The sequence below is a fragment of the Equus asinus genome, chromosome 10, assembly GCF_041296235.1.
Source record: "Equus asinus isolate D_3611 breed Donkey chromosome 10, EquAss-T2T_v2, whole genome shotgun sequence".
Classification (NCBI taxonomy): domain Eukaryota; kingdom Metazoa; phylum Chordata; class Mammalia; order Perissodactyla; family Equidae; genus Equus; species Equus asinus.
Genome location: NC_091799.1, coordinates 78222461 through 78237294, shown reverse-complemented (window position 1 = coordinate 78237294; position 14834 = coordinate 78222461). Strand labels below are relative to the sequence as shown.

The following is a 14834-nucleotide window of genomic DNA, read 5'->3' as shown; positions in this document are numbered from 1 at the left end:
GGTGCATCAGCAGTGATGAGGGATCCAGGGGTTTAGGAGCCAGGTTAGATTCTCGGCAGTGCTGCAAACTAAGCCAGTCTGGGAACCCTGGGCTCCTCGACAACTCAAGTGACATGTATAAGTTAAGGAGTTCAGCACAGCACAGTTATTTAAATATTCAAGGAAAAATTAGATATTTACCTTCCAATAGATTATTAAATTTTTTCCATCAGAACTCCACTCTCTCCAAGTATCTGGTCCCTTTGAAGGAACTAGGAAAGAGATTTAAAAGTTAGCATTTAAAGATGTGTACTATATGTCAATGAATAATATCAATAATTGAGATGGTGGTGCTTGAAATTTCTTTCTAGGGTTTTGGAAATCTCAATAAAAAATGTGAATGGGGCCAGCCTGGTGGCATAGTGGTTAAGTCAGCATGGTCCACCTCAGTGGCCCTGGGTTCACTGGTTCACCTTCTGGGTGCGGACCTACACACCACTCATCAAGCCATGCTGTGGTGGCGTCCCACATAGCAGAACTAGAAGGACTCACAACTAGGATATACAACTATGTTCTGGGATTTTGAGGAGAAAAAAGAAAAAGAGGAAGATTGGCAACAGATGTTAGCTCACAGCCAATCTTCTTCACCAAAAAGAAACATACACCCCCCACCCCCAAAAAGTGAAGTAGTTCAGTGGCCTCCACTTCGAAAATGAAGCAACGGAAAAGCTGAGCTCTCAATGTCTACAAAACACGAGGCCCCTAAAAATGGGTCAGAACCACCCTCAAGGCCCTCAGTGATGCGCCCCTGGGTGCCACACCCTCTCACATCCTCCTCTCTCCCCTTATTCAAGCTGGTGTTGGCCACACACTTGGCTCCTCAAACATGCTGAGCACACCTGCCTCAGGCTCTGTATGTTCTGTGCCCTCTCTCCCTCTGCCTAGAACTCTCCTCTCCTGACTTAAACATGTGGCTTGCTTCCTCACCTCCTTTAACCTCAGCTCCAAAGTTACCTTATTAGGGAGTTCTTTTCCAGTGACCCTATTTAAAATTGCAACTCCTGCCCCCACCACTTGGCCTTCATTCCCTAGCCCCCTTTCTAGGTTTTACTTTCCTCTGTGGCACTCACTACCAACCGATATACTATTATATATTTCTAAAAACTCATTTCTAATCCTCTATCCTATAAACTCCATGGGCAGAGCTTGCTGTTTTATTCACTACTATTTCCCTCATTCTAGAACAATTCCTGACACATGGTGGGTGCTCAATCAGTATTTGTTAAGTGAATTAATGCCTTCATCTGAATGGGGTGTAAATAAAATCTTTCCTCTTGGCAACAACAGCTCATCCAGTGAAGGCAAATGCTCCTGGGGCAGCCAGTGTCCAAATGACCAATGATATCGCTCATGCCACTTGATATTCATACCCTTGTGCAGTCCCTGCCCACACTGTATCAGGGTTGGCCTGTGTACCAATAGGGTAAGGCAGACGTGATGGAATGTCCCTTCTGAGGCTAGATAATCAAAGACATTGTGAAGCCTGCCTTGTTCTCTCTTCGATCACAAAGTCTGGGAGGCGCTGGCTGCCATGTCATCAACTCTCCAGCAGCTCTATGGAGAAGCCCGCGTGGTGAGGAACTGAGGCCTCCTGCCCACAGCTATGTGAGCAAACCATCTCGAAGCAGATCCTGTAGCCCCAATCAAGCCTGCAGTCCCACCCACGTTGTAACTGTAGCCACATGAGAGACTCTAAGCCAGAGCCACTCAGCTAAGCTGCTCCTGAATTTCTGACCCAGAGATATCGTGAGATAATAAATGTTTGCTATTTTAAGCCACCGATAATTTTTCATGTAGCAATAGACAACTAACACATTCTCTGTTTGGACTCATGGACAAGATTCATTTTTGAAGATCCAAAATAATTGTCACACATATTGTAAAGCTCCTCGCACCTCTCCATTCTTCATGTGGAGAGAGAAAATCTAGATTAACATCTGTTACTTTTTGTTTTACTGTTTGTCAATTTTTTGGAAGAAATTTTATATTCCCTATATTATATAGTGCAAGTGAGGCTTTTGCTATCTTTTGTTGAACGACCCCTGAAAATTATACCTATTTCTAAGTTTTAAAGCTGGCATCTGATTAATCAAGGATAGAATCTCATTTTGTCTTTGGAAATGATTATACTCAGAAAATCAGCTGGCTAATTTTATACCTATTTTGACCTAGGTGTACTCTAGAAACTAAAGTTACAGATCTTTTAGCCCCATTCATTTCTCAGGCCTAGGTCACAAATGAAAATTCCAACAAATTCTCTTCAATAATTGTTTTCAATAAAAAGTCAATCTAAATAGATTAAAATCCCAAGAAAAGATGGAAAGAGTGTAAGTAAAATCGCCCCATGATCTCACCATGGTTTCAAGTTTGGTTTCCTATGCATCATTTTAATATGGTAGCAATCACACTGTAGACAGGGAGGCCTAGTCCTTTCACACAACACATGCCAAGCATTTTCCAATATCATCACAAAACTTTTAAAAGCCATCATTTAAAATGTCTGTATGATATTTTATGAGCAGATATTATACAATTACACAATTTATCTAGGCATCCTCCTACTTTTAGTCACTTTGGTAACATTTCCTTTAAAGAAAAAAAAGCTGTACAATTTCAGGATGCACAGTAACAATTAGCCATAAACCATTTAGTTAACATACTAGCTTCTGTGGTTAAATATTGTTTTTCATTGCTCCATTTGCTCCATTTCCAGAAAGTTTCAGTAGAACAACGAATCCGAAAAGTATATATAGTATATGGATTTAACTTGTCCACAGCAACGAGATAACTTGAATTTTCTACTCCTTTGATTGTGACGTTCCGCTATTAGAAAACAAACAGATATGTGTCTATATATGTATATGGAACATCATGTGTGTATGAATACATATATACACATACAAACACACTTCTTTTGATAAGAAAGCCACCCAAATTTGTAACATAAATTGACTGAACATCATATGAGATCACCTCTATAAGACCAAAGACAGTTCACCCACTACAATATTTTAATTTTTTATAAATGCCAAATTTGGAAGCTTCTTGGAGGCAGGCATTGCCTTAGGCATCTTTTTTATATGGCACTCAGGACTGCTAGGATGGTGCAAAACATTAGACTAGTCAACAAACACTTAAACTAAATAAAATTAAAATGAAACAATTCTAAGCAAATTTGAGGATCTGCATGCCTCAGGGAAGCCTCTGAGCTCCCAATCACTAATTACGAAGGAGCTTTTTGAGTTATTTTTGTAGTTTGACTGATTTTCTAGGAATCATCAGTAAGTTTCCAAATGAATATTTAAGTACTATATCATTTATTTTGAACTTACCACAAATTACAAGATGGTGCAGTACAAAAGTTAACCTAAGTATTTAAAATGTATTAAAAAGTCATGTTTTGACTTACAAAGACCAATTATAACTTGCTCCTATTGCTGCACTTCACAGTTTTAAAAATCCTATCTTCTCTCTGGCGCTGACTGGTCCATTAACTGATGGTAAAGCAAAAAGTCCTCATTCATTCACAAATTTATGGCGCACTAGCTACTATGTGCCAGGTACTATACTAGACCCAGAAACATTCTGAGTAGTAAAAGTCAAAGTCATGTTCTATAATATCCAGTGTTATAACTGTTTTCATCTAATGCCGTTATTGCATTGATATATAATGTCTTGGTTCTTAGTAAATCTTTATAATAAATAATCTGAGAGCTTATGCATATCAACTTAATTCTTTTTGAAAACGAAGTATTTTATCCAAAATAACCTCAAAGGAAGTTTACAGAAGAATCTTACTCACCAATTCTTGTATTGAATTCGTTTTATTAATTTCAATTTGACATAAAAATTTAATCTTTGCAAAGTTGCCTGGTAAACGCCAGGAAAGTGTAACAGCTGTTGAATTAACATCCTTCACTTTGACTGATGTAGGACTATGGGGATAAACTGTAAATACAATTTTTAAGGATTAATTACTTTAAAAGCTATTTTATAATATGACCAATGAGAACCAAAGAAAATAAAAAACCAGAGAGGAACCATTAGTGCTGATCAATAATATTCTACCCAGTATCTGTGGAATACACAAACCTCACTTTTACTGCTGACATCACGCCAATATTTTTTAAGAACCACCAATGCTCAAGGTTCCTCAACTGGTATCAGGAATACTTAAAAGGTAGTCAGAGCCTAGTCTCTAACTTTAAGGAACTCCTAATCTACTTGGGGAATGACAAACAGAAAGAAAGAAAATTAATAAGAGTATATATGCTAGGTTCTAAACGTGAGGTCAGATATTAACTGCTATAGGAATTTAGATGCAAGCTTGGTGGGGAGAGTCATAGTGAAGATGGGACTTAAGATGAGCTTTGAAGGAAGAATCAGACTAAAGTTGGCAAAATGGATGCAGAAAAACATTTCAGGTTAGGGTCTTGGCAAGAACAAAGGTACACTGAAGCAAAGAGCACATGATGCTGGTGATAGTGTAGACACCAATTGGAGTGGTGGGCAAGAATCATGTGGAAAATAAGGCTGAAACGGCAGAGGGCAGAAAATACATATCAACACTACACTCAAGGAGAAAATGTAGCTATTCTGACCCTAGGAAAAATAAAGATTATGGGAAGGAATAAATGATATTTGTGACTTACATTTACAAATAAGGCAAGAGGATCCCCTACTAATCACTTGCCAGGCTGTATTATAGCCATTTGGTGTAAGCCCTTCTCCCCCATCATGAGTCTCTAAGACAAGGCCCCTGTGCCACGGCTGTGTATGTGCACAGCCTGGCATAGAGTTGATACACATTGAATGACTGCCAAAAAGACGGACCATATTTTATTTCTATTTTGAGCTATACATTAATACGGTTGGTAAAAATTCAGAAATCATCAGAAATAAAAAGGAACAAACTATTTATTGATACATACAACACCTTGGATCTCAAGGACATTATTCTTAGTAAAAAATGCCAATCTCCAAAGGTTATATACTGTATGATTCCATTTATATAGCATTCTCAAAATGACAAAAGAGATGAAGAACAGATTAGCTGTTTGCCCGGGGACAGGGGTCTGAGCGCGTATGTGGGGGAGGGGGTTGCTACAGGGGCAGCATGAGGAAGTTCCTTTGTGGAGATAGAATAGTTCTGTATCTTGATGGTTGGTGGTTCCACGTCTATACACGGATCCAACTGCACAGAACTACACACGCAACTGAACGCACGTAAAAATTGGTGACACTGAGCAAGGCTGGGTCTAGTTCAGTAGCCTGGTTCACGGTATTGTACCGGCGTCAAGTGCCTCATCTGGATATTGCACCACAGTTACACAGATGTTACCATGGGGCAAAGTTGGGTGAAGGGGTCACCGGGCTCTAATTTACTATTTTTGGAACCATCTGTGAGTCTACAATTATTTCAAAATAAAAAAGTCTTTAAAAGTTGGGCAAAGAGTTTTTCAGAAATCAAAAGCTATTAGATAAAGCCTCTTACGCTTTCTATGTAAATGACTAATTCAAAATTTCATTTGAATTCAATAAGATGGTGACATTGGAAATTACATAATTTAAAGCTTTTAAAATGAAACTTACAAAATAATTATTAAGTAGCTATAAATAACAATCAGTAAAAAGTTATCCATAGAAATACTTTTCATTCATGTCAAGACATTCCACCACTTCTGAAGTTATTTTTAAGACTCTGGTTTATGTAGCAGCTTACCTTTTTCAGTAATGTTAACTAAAATCATTGATTCGGATTGACCCAGAGGATTGTGAGCATTCAAAGTAAAATTATATATTTCTTGATTTGGAAGCATTTGAAAGAATAACTGATGGCTTTCATTTGTGGACGCTTCAGTTCTTTTAAATCTAACATTTTTTCCTGAAAAACTGAATTAATAGAGCAGTAAGGAATGTTAAAATATTTTCAAAATGGCAACAGAGAAATAGTGCATGAAAAAGTGAATGGGTTAATTTTCTAATAAGTAATATTTTTTAAAAGTTTACATGCCTAATGATAGACGTATTACACACTCAGGGAAGAAAACGTATATGATACAGAAAACACAAGAAAATAATCAGCCATAAGCCCACCTCCCAGAAAGTCTCTGTTCATATTTGAGGGTTCTTCCTTCTAGGCTTTTTAAATAAGGAGACAAATTGAGTCTGCATGCATTTAAATTGCAGTATTTATAGTATATCCAGTTTTATACAGCATATTTGGGTTTATATCTTGCTTATAATATAAATAAGATAGAGCGTTTCCCTATGTCACTTAACATCCTTCTAGTGTACTCCTGGCTGTTTAAGTTGGACATCTTTTCCCAGTGACCTTTACCTTTCAAATAAAGTATAACTAGTAACTCGTGGGCCCACCAATGCTGTCGGTCTTCCTGGATTCCAAGAACATACGATCTCTTTCAAATCATATGTCTCACAATTCAGTTTTTGAGGAATATCAGGTGGATCTAACAGGAAAAAGAAAAAAAAATGTAGCTATCGTTACATATATTTTCCTGGAAAATCATTATGTTTCATAAATGTTAATTAATTATATTTTGTACAATTTCCTTAAAAAATTAAATTATTTAACATTTGCATTTTACTTTTTGGACAGTGCAGGAATTGCCATTCTTTCTACAGTATGTTTTTTCAGAGTTCATATGACATTAGAAACGATGGATTAAAATATACTAAAGAGTGACTATTACTGCATGTGGAAACTCCCCAATAGAAACCTGAAGACACCAACTATCATTTTTAACCCCTTAAATCCTATTTGAGTTTACTAAATCTCTCAAAGGAAGCTGTGTCCAACGAGTCAGAGAAACCTACAGGTTACAAGTATTACTCTCTATCATCTATATATTGTGATTTGAAAAGAAGTGCCAAATCATATTAATAGCCAACGTAAGTCATGTTACAAGCTTCAGAGTTCTTAAATAAGTTACAAGGACTATTATTTACAAAGTAACTCTTGGTAAAATTCTGCATCTCCCTATATTCAAACTGACTGCTGTTCTTTTGTTGTTTTGGTCTTTACTGAAATTCTTTCTGGCTTTGTAGCAGCAGGACTGGAAAAAAGTATGTTTTTTGTGTAAGTCTGTAAGACCTTTAAAGTGATGAGGGAAAATCTGGCAATCTGACACTGACTACCGAAATTTCAATTTCACGTTTAACCAATCATACATAGAAACTGCTATTTCTCACTATCATATTTATCCAAACTATCTTTCACTAAAGGTAAGTTTTTTTAAAACAATTATCTACTTGTTAAAAATTTGTGTAAAATAATTTTATTTTTAAAAAGCAGAATTTTAAAAACAGTTCTTAGTTTATTAACAAAGACTTAGAAAATTTCATATATCTTCCCCAGAGATAAGAATAAGGTCCTTTAATGAGATTTTTGGTAATATTAAGAGGCGTCATAAGCACTTATAGGAAAGTCTAACAATTAGATAATGAAACTACCATTGACATATTTGTTTTGAAAATTATGTTACATCTAAGGTCAAATTTTCAACCATTTTATTACAATGGCATACCAAAATTTTTTAGTATATTTAAAATGCTGATTATTTTAGTATTTGGCAGATATATTAAGTTTAAATACTCAAAATCCAAATAACAGGAGAAAACTAGAAAGCAGTGGAAGTGAAGACGGAAGGAGAACGGCTCTGAAGGGGCAGTATTTGAAAGGTAACGTACTGATTCTCTTTTCAAAGACATTAAGTTGCGAGAGAATCAACTTAAGCTACACAAAAGGTAGGTATAAATCAATCCTATTTCTATGTACCAGCAAATAGTAAATGCAACTTAAAAAACAAAACCATTTTTTTATGAAAATATTTTCAACTTAGAAAGTATAGAATTTGACATGTGATATAAATAATTACATGCTCTAATCCTATGACATAGTGTATTTAAAATATTTTAAGTACGACATAAGATTAACATTTAGGTCAATATTTAATGCTGAAGTGGCACTATCCATGAAAATAACTCATTTGAGTGATTATTGAATAATATTTATAAAGATCTATTTGGCTTATGAGTAAATCAGCCATGCATGAACACTGACAAATATTCATAAATATCTATTCTTCTGTCAGCTAGACAATAAATTTATTGGTAACTACCATAATAAGCTGGAGAGGGGAAAAAAAGCCATTTTTATTAGTGCCATACACCAAATATACAAGAGTAAATTTACTAGAAGATATACAAGACCTCATATCACTAAGATAAATCAACCTAAGTAGAGGGAAATACCATGTTCATGGTTTGGAGGATTCAGTATTGTACAGAATGAAAATTCTCCTAAATTGATAGATTTAATGTAATCAAAATCTGAGTGGGTTTTGACTGTGTATGTGTGTGTATAGGAGGAAACTACAGGCTGATTCTAAAATGCTTTTCAACAAATGGTGGGCTAACAGGGAAGGAAAATAAATGAATCTTGATGCCTAACTCACACCATAAACTGCCCTTGTAAGTTTCTAAAGAGCTCCCTCTGAAGGGAACTTCCATTGCTGCTCCTGAGTTCACAAATACTGAACAATATTTCAACCTCCAAATGTCACAAGTGAAGTTTAAATTATGAATTAAATAGGTTTGTTCTAGTACTATGAGAAAAGATTAGTACATTATTGGAAATAATAAAAATCGGGAATATTCTCATCTTTTAAGCTTTAGTTTTTTCTTTCATACTTTTAAAGCAGGTATCTCACTTTTTGGTATCCCGTATCAGGCAGCCTCACTGCATATACCCCTGGTTCTCAACTTAGACTTCATGATCATTTGTGAGGAATGCTGCAAGTCATCTCCTACAATTCCATTAGGAAAGAAAATTTAATTTTCTAAAATTTAAATTTCAACATAACCTCACTCTCACTCGAAATCCAAAATGCATTACTGGGAAGGCCAAAAGTGAGTAAAGTTACAGCCATCGAGCTAAGAAGTGCCCCTAATCCTGGTTATTATCTTGAGACTATATCAGCAAATGAACGTAATTCATCGTAAGTTTCTATGCATGTAAAAAAGGGGCTGAGAGCTGCTGATCTACAGCACAGTTGAGAATCCTAAAAAAGCATAGGAAAAATCACTAAGCAATCAAAAGAAAATGACAAAACCCACTCATTACATCTCACACACTTTATTCATGAGACCCTCAGACCAAACACAGAGCCTTTTGATTCAGAACGTGGGGACAAAAGGAAGCACCACTGGAGGCAAAGCCACCAGCACCACATGACAGCTACTCGAGAGAGGGGACAGAAAAACAGGAATCCCAAGATTCTCTGTGGACACTCAACAGAAGCCATATACGTACAGGGCAGTCCCCCACGACAACTTCTGGAAATGTCATGGAATTTCAGACTGTAGGAGAGACCATGTTAATAAAGATGCCCCTGCGTTACAAAGCGCTCACGACACAGAGAACACAGGCAGAAGGACGACTTCTCTCCCATGTCCTCCAGCTACCCTCTTCTCCTCAAATATATTCTTCAAAATGTCGGAGAAGCATATATTACACCGTTGAAAGATTTTATGTAAAATCATTACAATTTCTTTAATTCAGGAACTCATTTTAAAAAGGTATGTTTTAATTAGGTGGGAAATTAATTTATCTGAAATAATTTCTAAACAATGTAGGATTAAGAAATATTATATAGTAACTACCTTTGACTCAATAAAGCTGTTAACTAAGAATTTAAACTAAAAACTAGCAATGGATGTTTCAAATGTTATTACAAAACCTACAAGCTATATAGATACAGGCAAACAGAAAACAAGCTTGGAATTCATCTTAAAACAAGCAAAAGTTCTTGTGTCTTCATATATCATTTAAAGAATAAAAAAATAAGAAAGAAATAGAATCAACCCCTAGAAGAAGCATAAAGGCTTTCAAAGAGGATGAAAACAGATTAATAAGAACACTTTTCTTAATATTATATACTTACATCCTGCAAAAAGAACTGTTCCATATATGTTATCTTCTGTTGTGAAAACCACATTTGTTCCACTACTTGCAGAAACAGAAATATTATGGATCTGGATTGCAACATTTTTCCCATCAAGATGGATAAGGGGACACTTCGTTAGGCCAATCTGTGCTGATGATACATTATCTCGAGTCACGCAACAGACTATTATATCTGAGCCTACAAGTATTACTTTGTCTTGAGGAAAAACCTTAGTCTGAGAATCAGGAGACCCTAGAAAGAGCAAAAGGAATTATACGTGATTTAGGAGTCTTTTACCACAAAATAGCCCAGTGTATACCAAACATACTGTTAGATGCTTTGTGATAATGGTGGCCCAAAGATAAGGTATGCCCCCCAGGTTTCAAAGGAGCAAGACAAACACAAGAAATAAAATAAAAGTGGGTGTGGTTTTATTTACTTATGATAGAGTGATGGTGGGGGAGTGGAGGGGATGGTAGGTCAACGTCTAAGGTCACAGGTTAATGCCTAAGAAGTCTGAAGATTCCAATTAAATGGGTTTATATCCACACGTGAAAAACCCACACCAAGAAAAAGTCACTTATTAAATAACTCCATTCCTTTGAAATGTATTTAGGGAAGTCTTCTTCCTTTCACTCAGCCTAAATATATGTTTAAGTACTCCACATCTTTAAAAGCACGTTTTCCTTAATTCCAACTCTCTGCAGATTAAAGCCGTACCTTTTTTTTGTTGTTGTCCTAAATAGTCAATCTTCTTAATTACCTCTAGTCTCCTTTTACCTATTTACTCTACTGCAATCTGGCTTCTACCCAGACCGTTCTACTATAGCGGCTTGCTGGCCTAGCTGCTCAATCCAATGGCCCTTCTCAGTAATCTTTGCCTTTGACTTCCACAGCATCTTGTATGTTGCCTCAAGTCTTCTTTCTCAAAACTCCCTTCTCTTGGGTTCCATACCACTGTACACTCCTGGGCTACTCTTAACCTTCTGGCTGCTGTTTGCTTTGCTGGACTCTTTTTCTTCCATCTTATCCTTAGACATACAAGCTTCTAAGGTATATGTCCCTGGACCCCATTCACCTTTCCCTGAGTTATGTTAACCTCCACATCATATCACATATATGCTGATGATTCTCAAATACCTATCTCCAGCTCCAACTAATCACTTGGATGCCAAACTGGTATTTCTGACTGCCTATGACACAGTGCTACGCAGACGCTTCATGAGTACCTCAAGGTCAACACATTAAGGATGAAATTTATCTTTCCCACCTAATCCATTCTTATATTTTCTGTCACAGTGAATGGCACTATCAGCTACCCAGCTGCCCAAACTAACAGTTATCCTTGGCTCTATTTCTCTCTTACCAAATGCACAGTCACTAATCTAACTCTGTCTCTCCAGTGTTTTCACACCTTTTCCCCCTTTTCCTTTCTAAACCCATGTGTCCCAGTTTATGCCTTCATTGTCTTTTGTTGAGCTACAAGATTCTCCTTATCGACCTAACTTCTTCCAGTCCCTCCTTCCTCTGATCTGTTTCTCCATATTATCAGTAGAGTGGATTACCTACAATGATTACCAGCCTTTTTAAGGACATCATTTTATTGTCAACAATTTTCCAGGCCCTCTCTCACACTGCTAATGTTCTACCTGCTATGAGTTTTAGTCAACGTAGATGACTTTTGGTATACTTGCAGATTCCCATGTTCTCTGCAATAACTGCAGCTCACAGGAGTCTGCTCTGTGGGCAGCCTTTTTTTTTTTTTTAAATATAGACTTGATCTCATTACCACCTACATATAGTTTTCGAATGTTCTTCAATGCTTACCACAGTGATTTTCAAACCCAGATGTCTATCCAATCACTCAGAAAGTTTTTTAAAAGTACAGATTCCTGAAGCCTATCTTAGACTTTTTGAATCAGAATGTCTGGGATCGGGGACTTGGAAGATCCCCAGGTGACCATCAAGCAGCCAAATGGGGTTCAGAGAACTGAAAGCTTAAACTAAACCTTACCCTTAAGCAAGATTAATTCATTTGCAAGAAAAATTCTTTAAAGATAAGCTTACAAGAAATGTTCTTCAGCAGGCTCCAGTCACTCCACTCTTTGTGACCAGAGAAATGAGTTTCATCAATGTAGCATCTAATTCCCACATAATGAGTGGCACACTCCAAGGGCATGTCTGAGGTCCAACTCCAGTGATGAACTATATCTTTACCATTCAGAGTGGTGTTATGGGTGACCTAAAAAATGAACACAAACACAAAATTATATTTCCAAGTAGTGATATGTTCTGCTTTTCTTATGATTAAAAAACACAACAGACTGTATACAATCACCAGCTAAGTAAGTTAAAGGTTTGTCCTTTTGTAAAACTGTCTCTGTTTTCTATAAGGCATAACAGGAGAGGTATACTAGCAATAATGATGATTCATTTATGTTTACTTCTTGTACTTCAGGCCCTACTGCATTATTATACAAGATGTTGATATCCCAAAATATTCAATATAGTTCACAAAAAATATATCATTGTCTAAAATGACCTCCATTTTTCATGGATAAAAAATATTTAGTAGGTTTGTATCTTCAAGAGTTAGTCAAAGAGAGAAGCAGCATTTCAACAAAATAAATTATTATTTTAGGCTGGATTTTTTTATATAAGTGTATATATTTTAAATTTTATTTTTAAATATGCAACTTACAAGAATATAAAATATTAATCTCAATTGTGAAAAACTGGTAAGATTTCAATCAAATATTGAGCATCTACTAAAAGAGACCTTGGGACTTCAGGTTAAAGACAATAGATTAAATGTATTTCCTTCTCTCTCACCTCCTGAGATCCCACTAAAACAAAAGGCCACAGATTTTTTTTTTTAAAGGCAGAGATGTACTAGGGCAAAAAATAGGAGAAGCAACAAGACAAGTACAATTTTGGACACTGGAAAGCAGATGGACAATAGTAACTGACTCAGAAGACCTGAGAAAGCTGAATCTTAAGCCTCCAATGGGAAAGTGAGAAAAAATCTGATTTCTATCACAGGAGCCAGAGAGCTCCGGAAATGGCTGTGCCAGGTTCCCCTGGAAAAGCATAGTGAAGGTGAGGCACAAACAGGAAGACTGACTGAAAGCTGTCTGGGTGTAGGTTAGACACCCAGATCCTCTCCCACCGTCTATGCTGCCAGAGGACTCCCCTTCTTCACCTCGGCAGAAGAGTGGAGATTTATACTCTGGAAAAGTAAGACAGAATACCTCTGGATTGAAGAACCTAAGGAAGAGCTGAGAATGGGGACTATTGTACCAAAAACAAGGGGATTGCTAACCTACACAATCTGAAGGCTAGGGCACTCCTGCCTTCTTCCTCTACTCAGCTCCCAGGATACAGATGACCCAGTTCATACTCACCAGGTAGGAGTCTAAACAAACTTTTCTGGTGCATATGCACAGGTCAACATAAAAACCTAAAATAATATTAAGATTTTGCCAACTAGAAAGTCCATCCTAATCACCTACAATGAAGGTCCAGTCAATAAGTCCCATCCAGGCAAACAGAAGTTCCAATTCCAGTTTTAAAAAAATTTTTTAAGAGTCACTCACTTAAATATGAATAGCAAACAGAATGACCAGAAAGTGGAAAGAAATTCTACTATGAAAGTTAAAGATGAAAATAAAGAAAAAAGCAGCCTGAAGAAACAGACTGCAGAGAAAGAAAAAAATGTTTTAAATCACCGATATTCTGAGAGATACGATGAGATACTGTATCCATGAAATAAGAACAAGGATATATTTTTAAAAGAACAGAGAACAAAAAAAGGATCTCCTGTAAATTAAAAAACATACTAACAGAAATTCAATAGCAAGACTGCAGGACAAAATTTAGGAAAAACTGCTCAGAAAATAGAGCAAAATACAGATGGAAAGTAGGAATGATAAGACAATGAGAGGACCCAATTTCTAAATTATTAGAAGGGTCCAATTTCTAAAAAACAGAAGCTCTAAGAAAAAAAGAGAAAACAGAGATGAGGAAATCAAAGACGTACAACAGGAAAATTTCCCAAGCTGACAAGCATGTATTTTCAGACTGAAAGGGGCCCAATGAGTGTTCAGCACAATGGATGAAGACAGATGCACAATAAGAACAAATGGGACAATGATCTCAAAATCTTGAGAAAATTTCCTAATCTAGGATTATATACCCAGAGAAACTAACAATCATGAGTGAGTGCAGAATAAACGCGTTTTCAGAAATGTCATGTCTCAATGTGTTCATCAAGTAGCATTACATTCCCACCAGGGTTTATGAAAGTTCCAATTGCTCTGCATCTTCTCAACATTTGGAATTGACAGTCTTTTGCATTTTGTTGGCAACTAATTTAAATTTTAAAAAATAAAATCTGCAAGCTACCATTGTAAATAACAGAACATCTACAATAAATAGCAAATAACTACTAGAATTGATGCTTCCACCAAAATGAGGAAATAAGAGGAAGACAGGGAATTCAGAAAAAAGAGGATCCATGGCAAGAAAAAGGTAAAAGGAATCCCCTGGATGATGATGAAGACCCTTTGGACCATAGCTTCCTAAAGAATCTGCCAAAAGACACTGAGGTTTGTCTTAAGTGGGTTATGGGTATACCTAGGTATTAATCTCTTCAAACCTAGCACTGGCTGCTGGGAGTTGAGGCTGCTGGCACTCCTGAGACACTGCGGGTTACAAGAACCCTCAGCTATTTACCACACTCTGCTCTAGAAATATTGTCAGGATCTAGGGGAGCCCTTTTGTGAAAAGGGTCGGGAAGCAAGTCAGAAGGCTCTCAGAGAGATTTAT

The 14834-nt window shown here is 36.6% G+C and overlaps 1 protein-coding gene across 2 annotated transcripts in view; it reads right to left on the bottom strand.

Annotated features, from left to right (window-relative positions):
* LIFR (LIF receptor subunit alpha) overlaps window positions 1-14834 on the bottom strand; it is a 74379-nt gene that overhangs the window by 23018 nt on the left and 36527 nt on the right. For both annotated transcript variants that reach the window (XM_044779403.2, XM_044779404.2), the window contains 7 exons: window positions 12075-12249; window positions 10005-10259; window positions 6380-6509; window positions 5762-5931; window positions 3842-3987; window positions 2700-2862; window positions 181-251 (listed from right to left, as the gene is read on the bottom strand). In XM_044779403.2, the coding sequence (XP_044635338.2) occupies window positions 181-251; window positions 2700-2862; window positions 3842-3987; window positions 5762-5931; window positions 6380-6509; window positions 10005-10259; window positions 12075-12249 (1110 nt within the window). The remainder of the gene's footprint in view (window positions 1-180; window positions 252-2699; window positions 2863-3841; window positions 3988-5761; window positions 5932-6379; window positions 6510-10004; window positions 10260-12074; window positions 12250-14834) is intronic.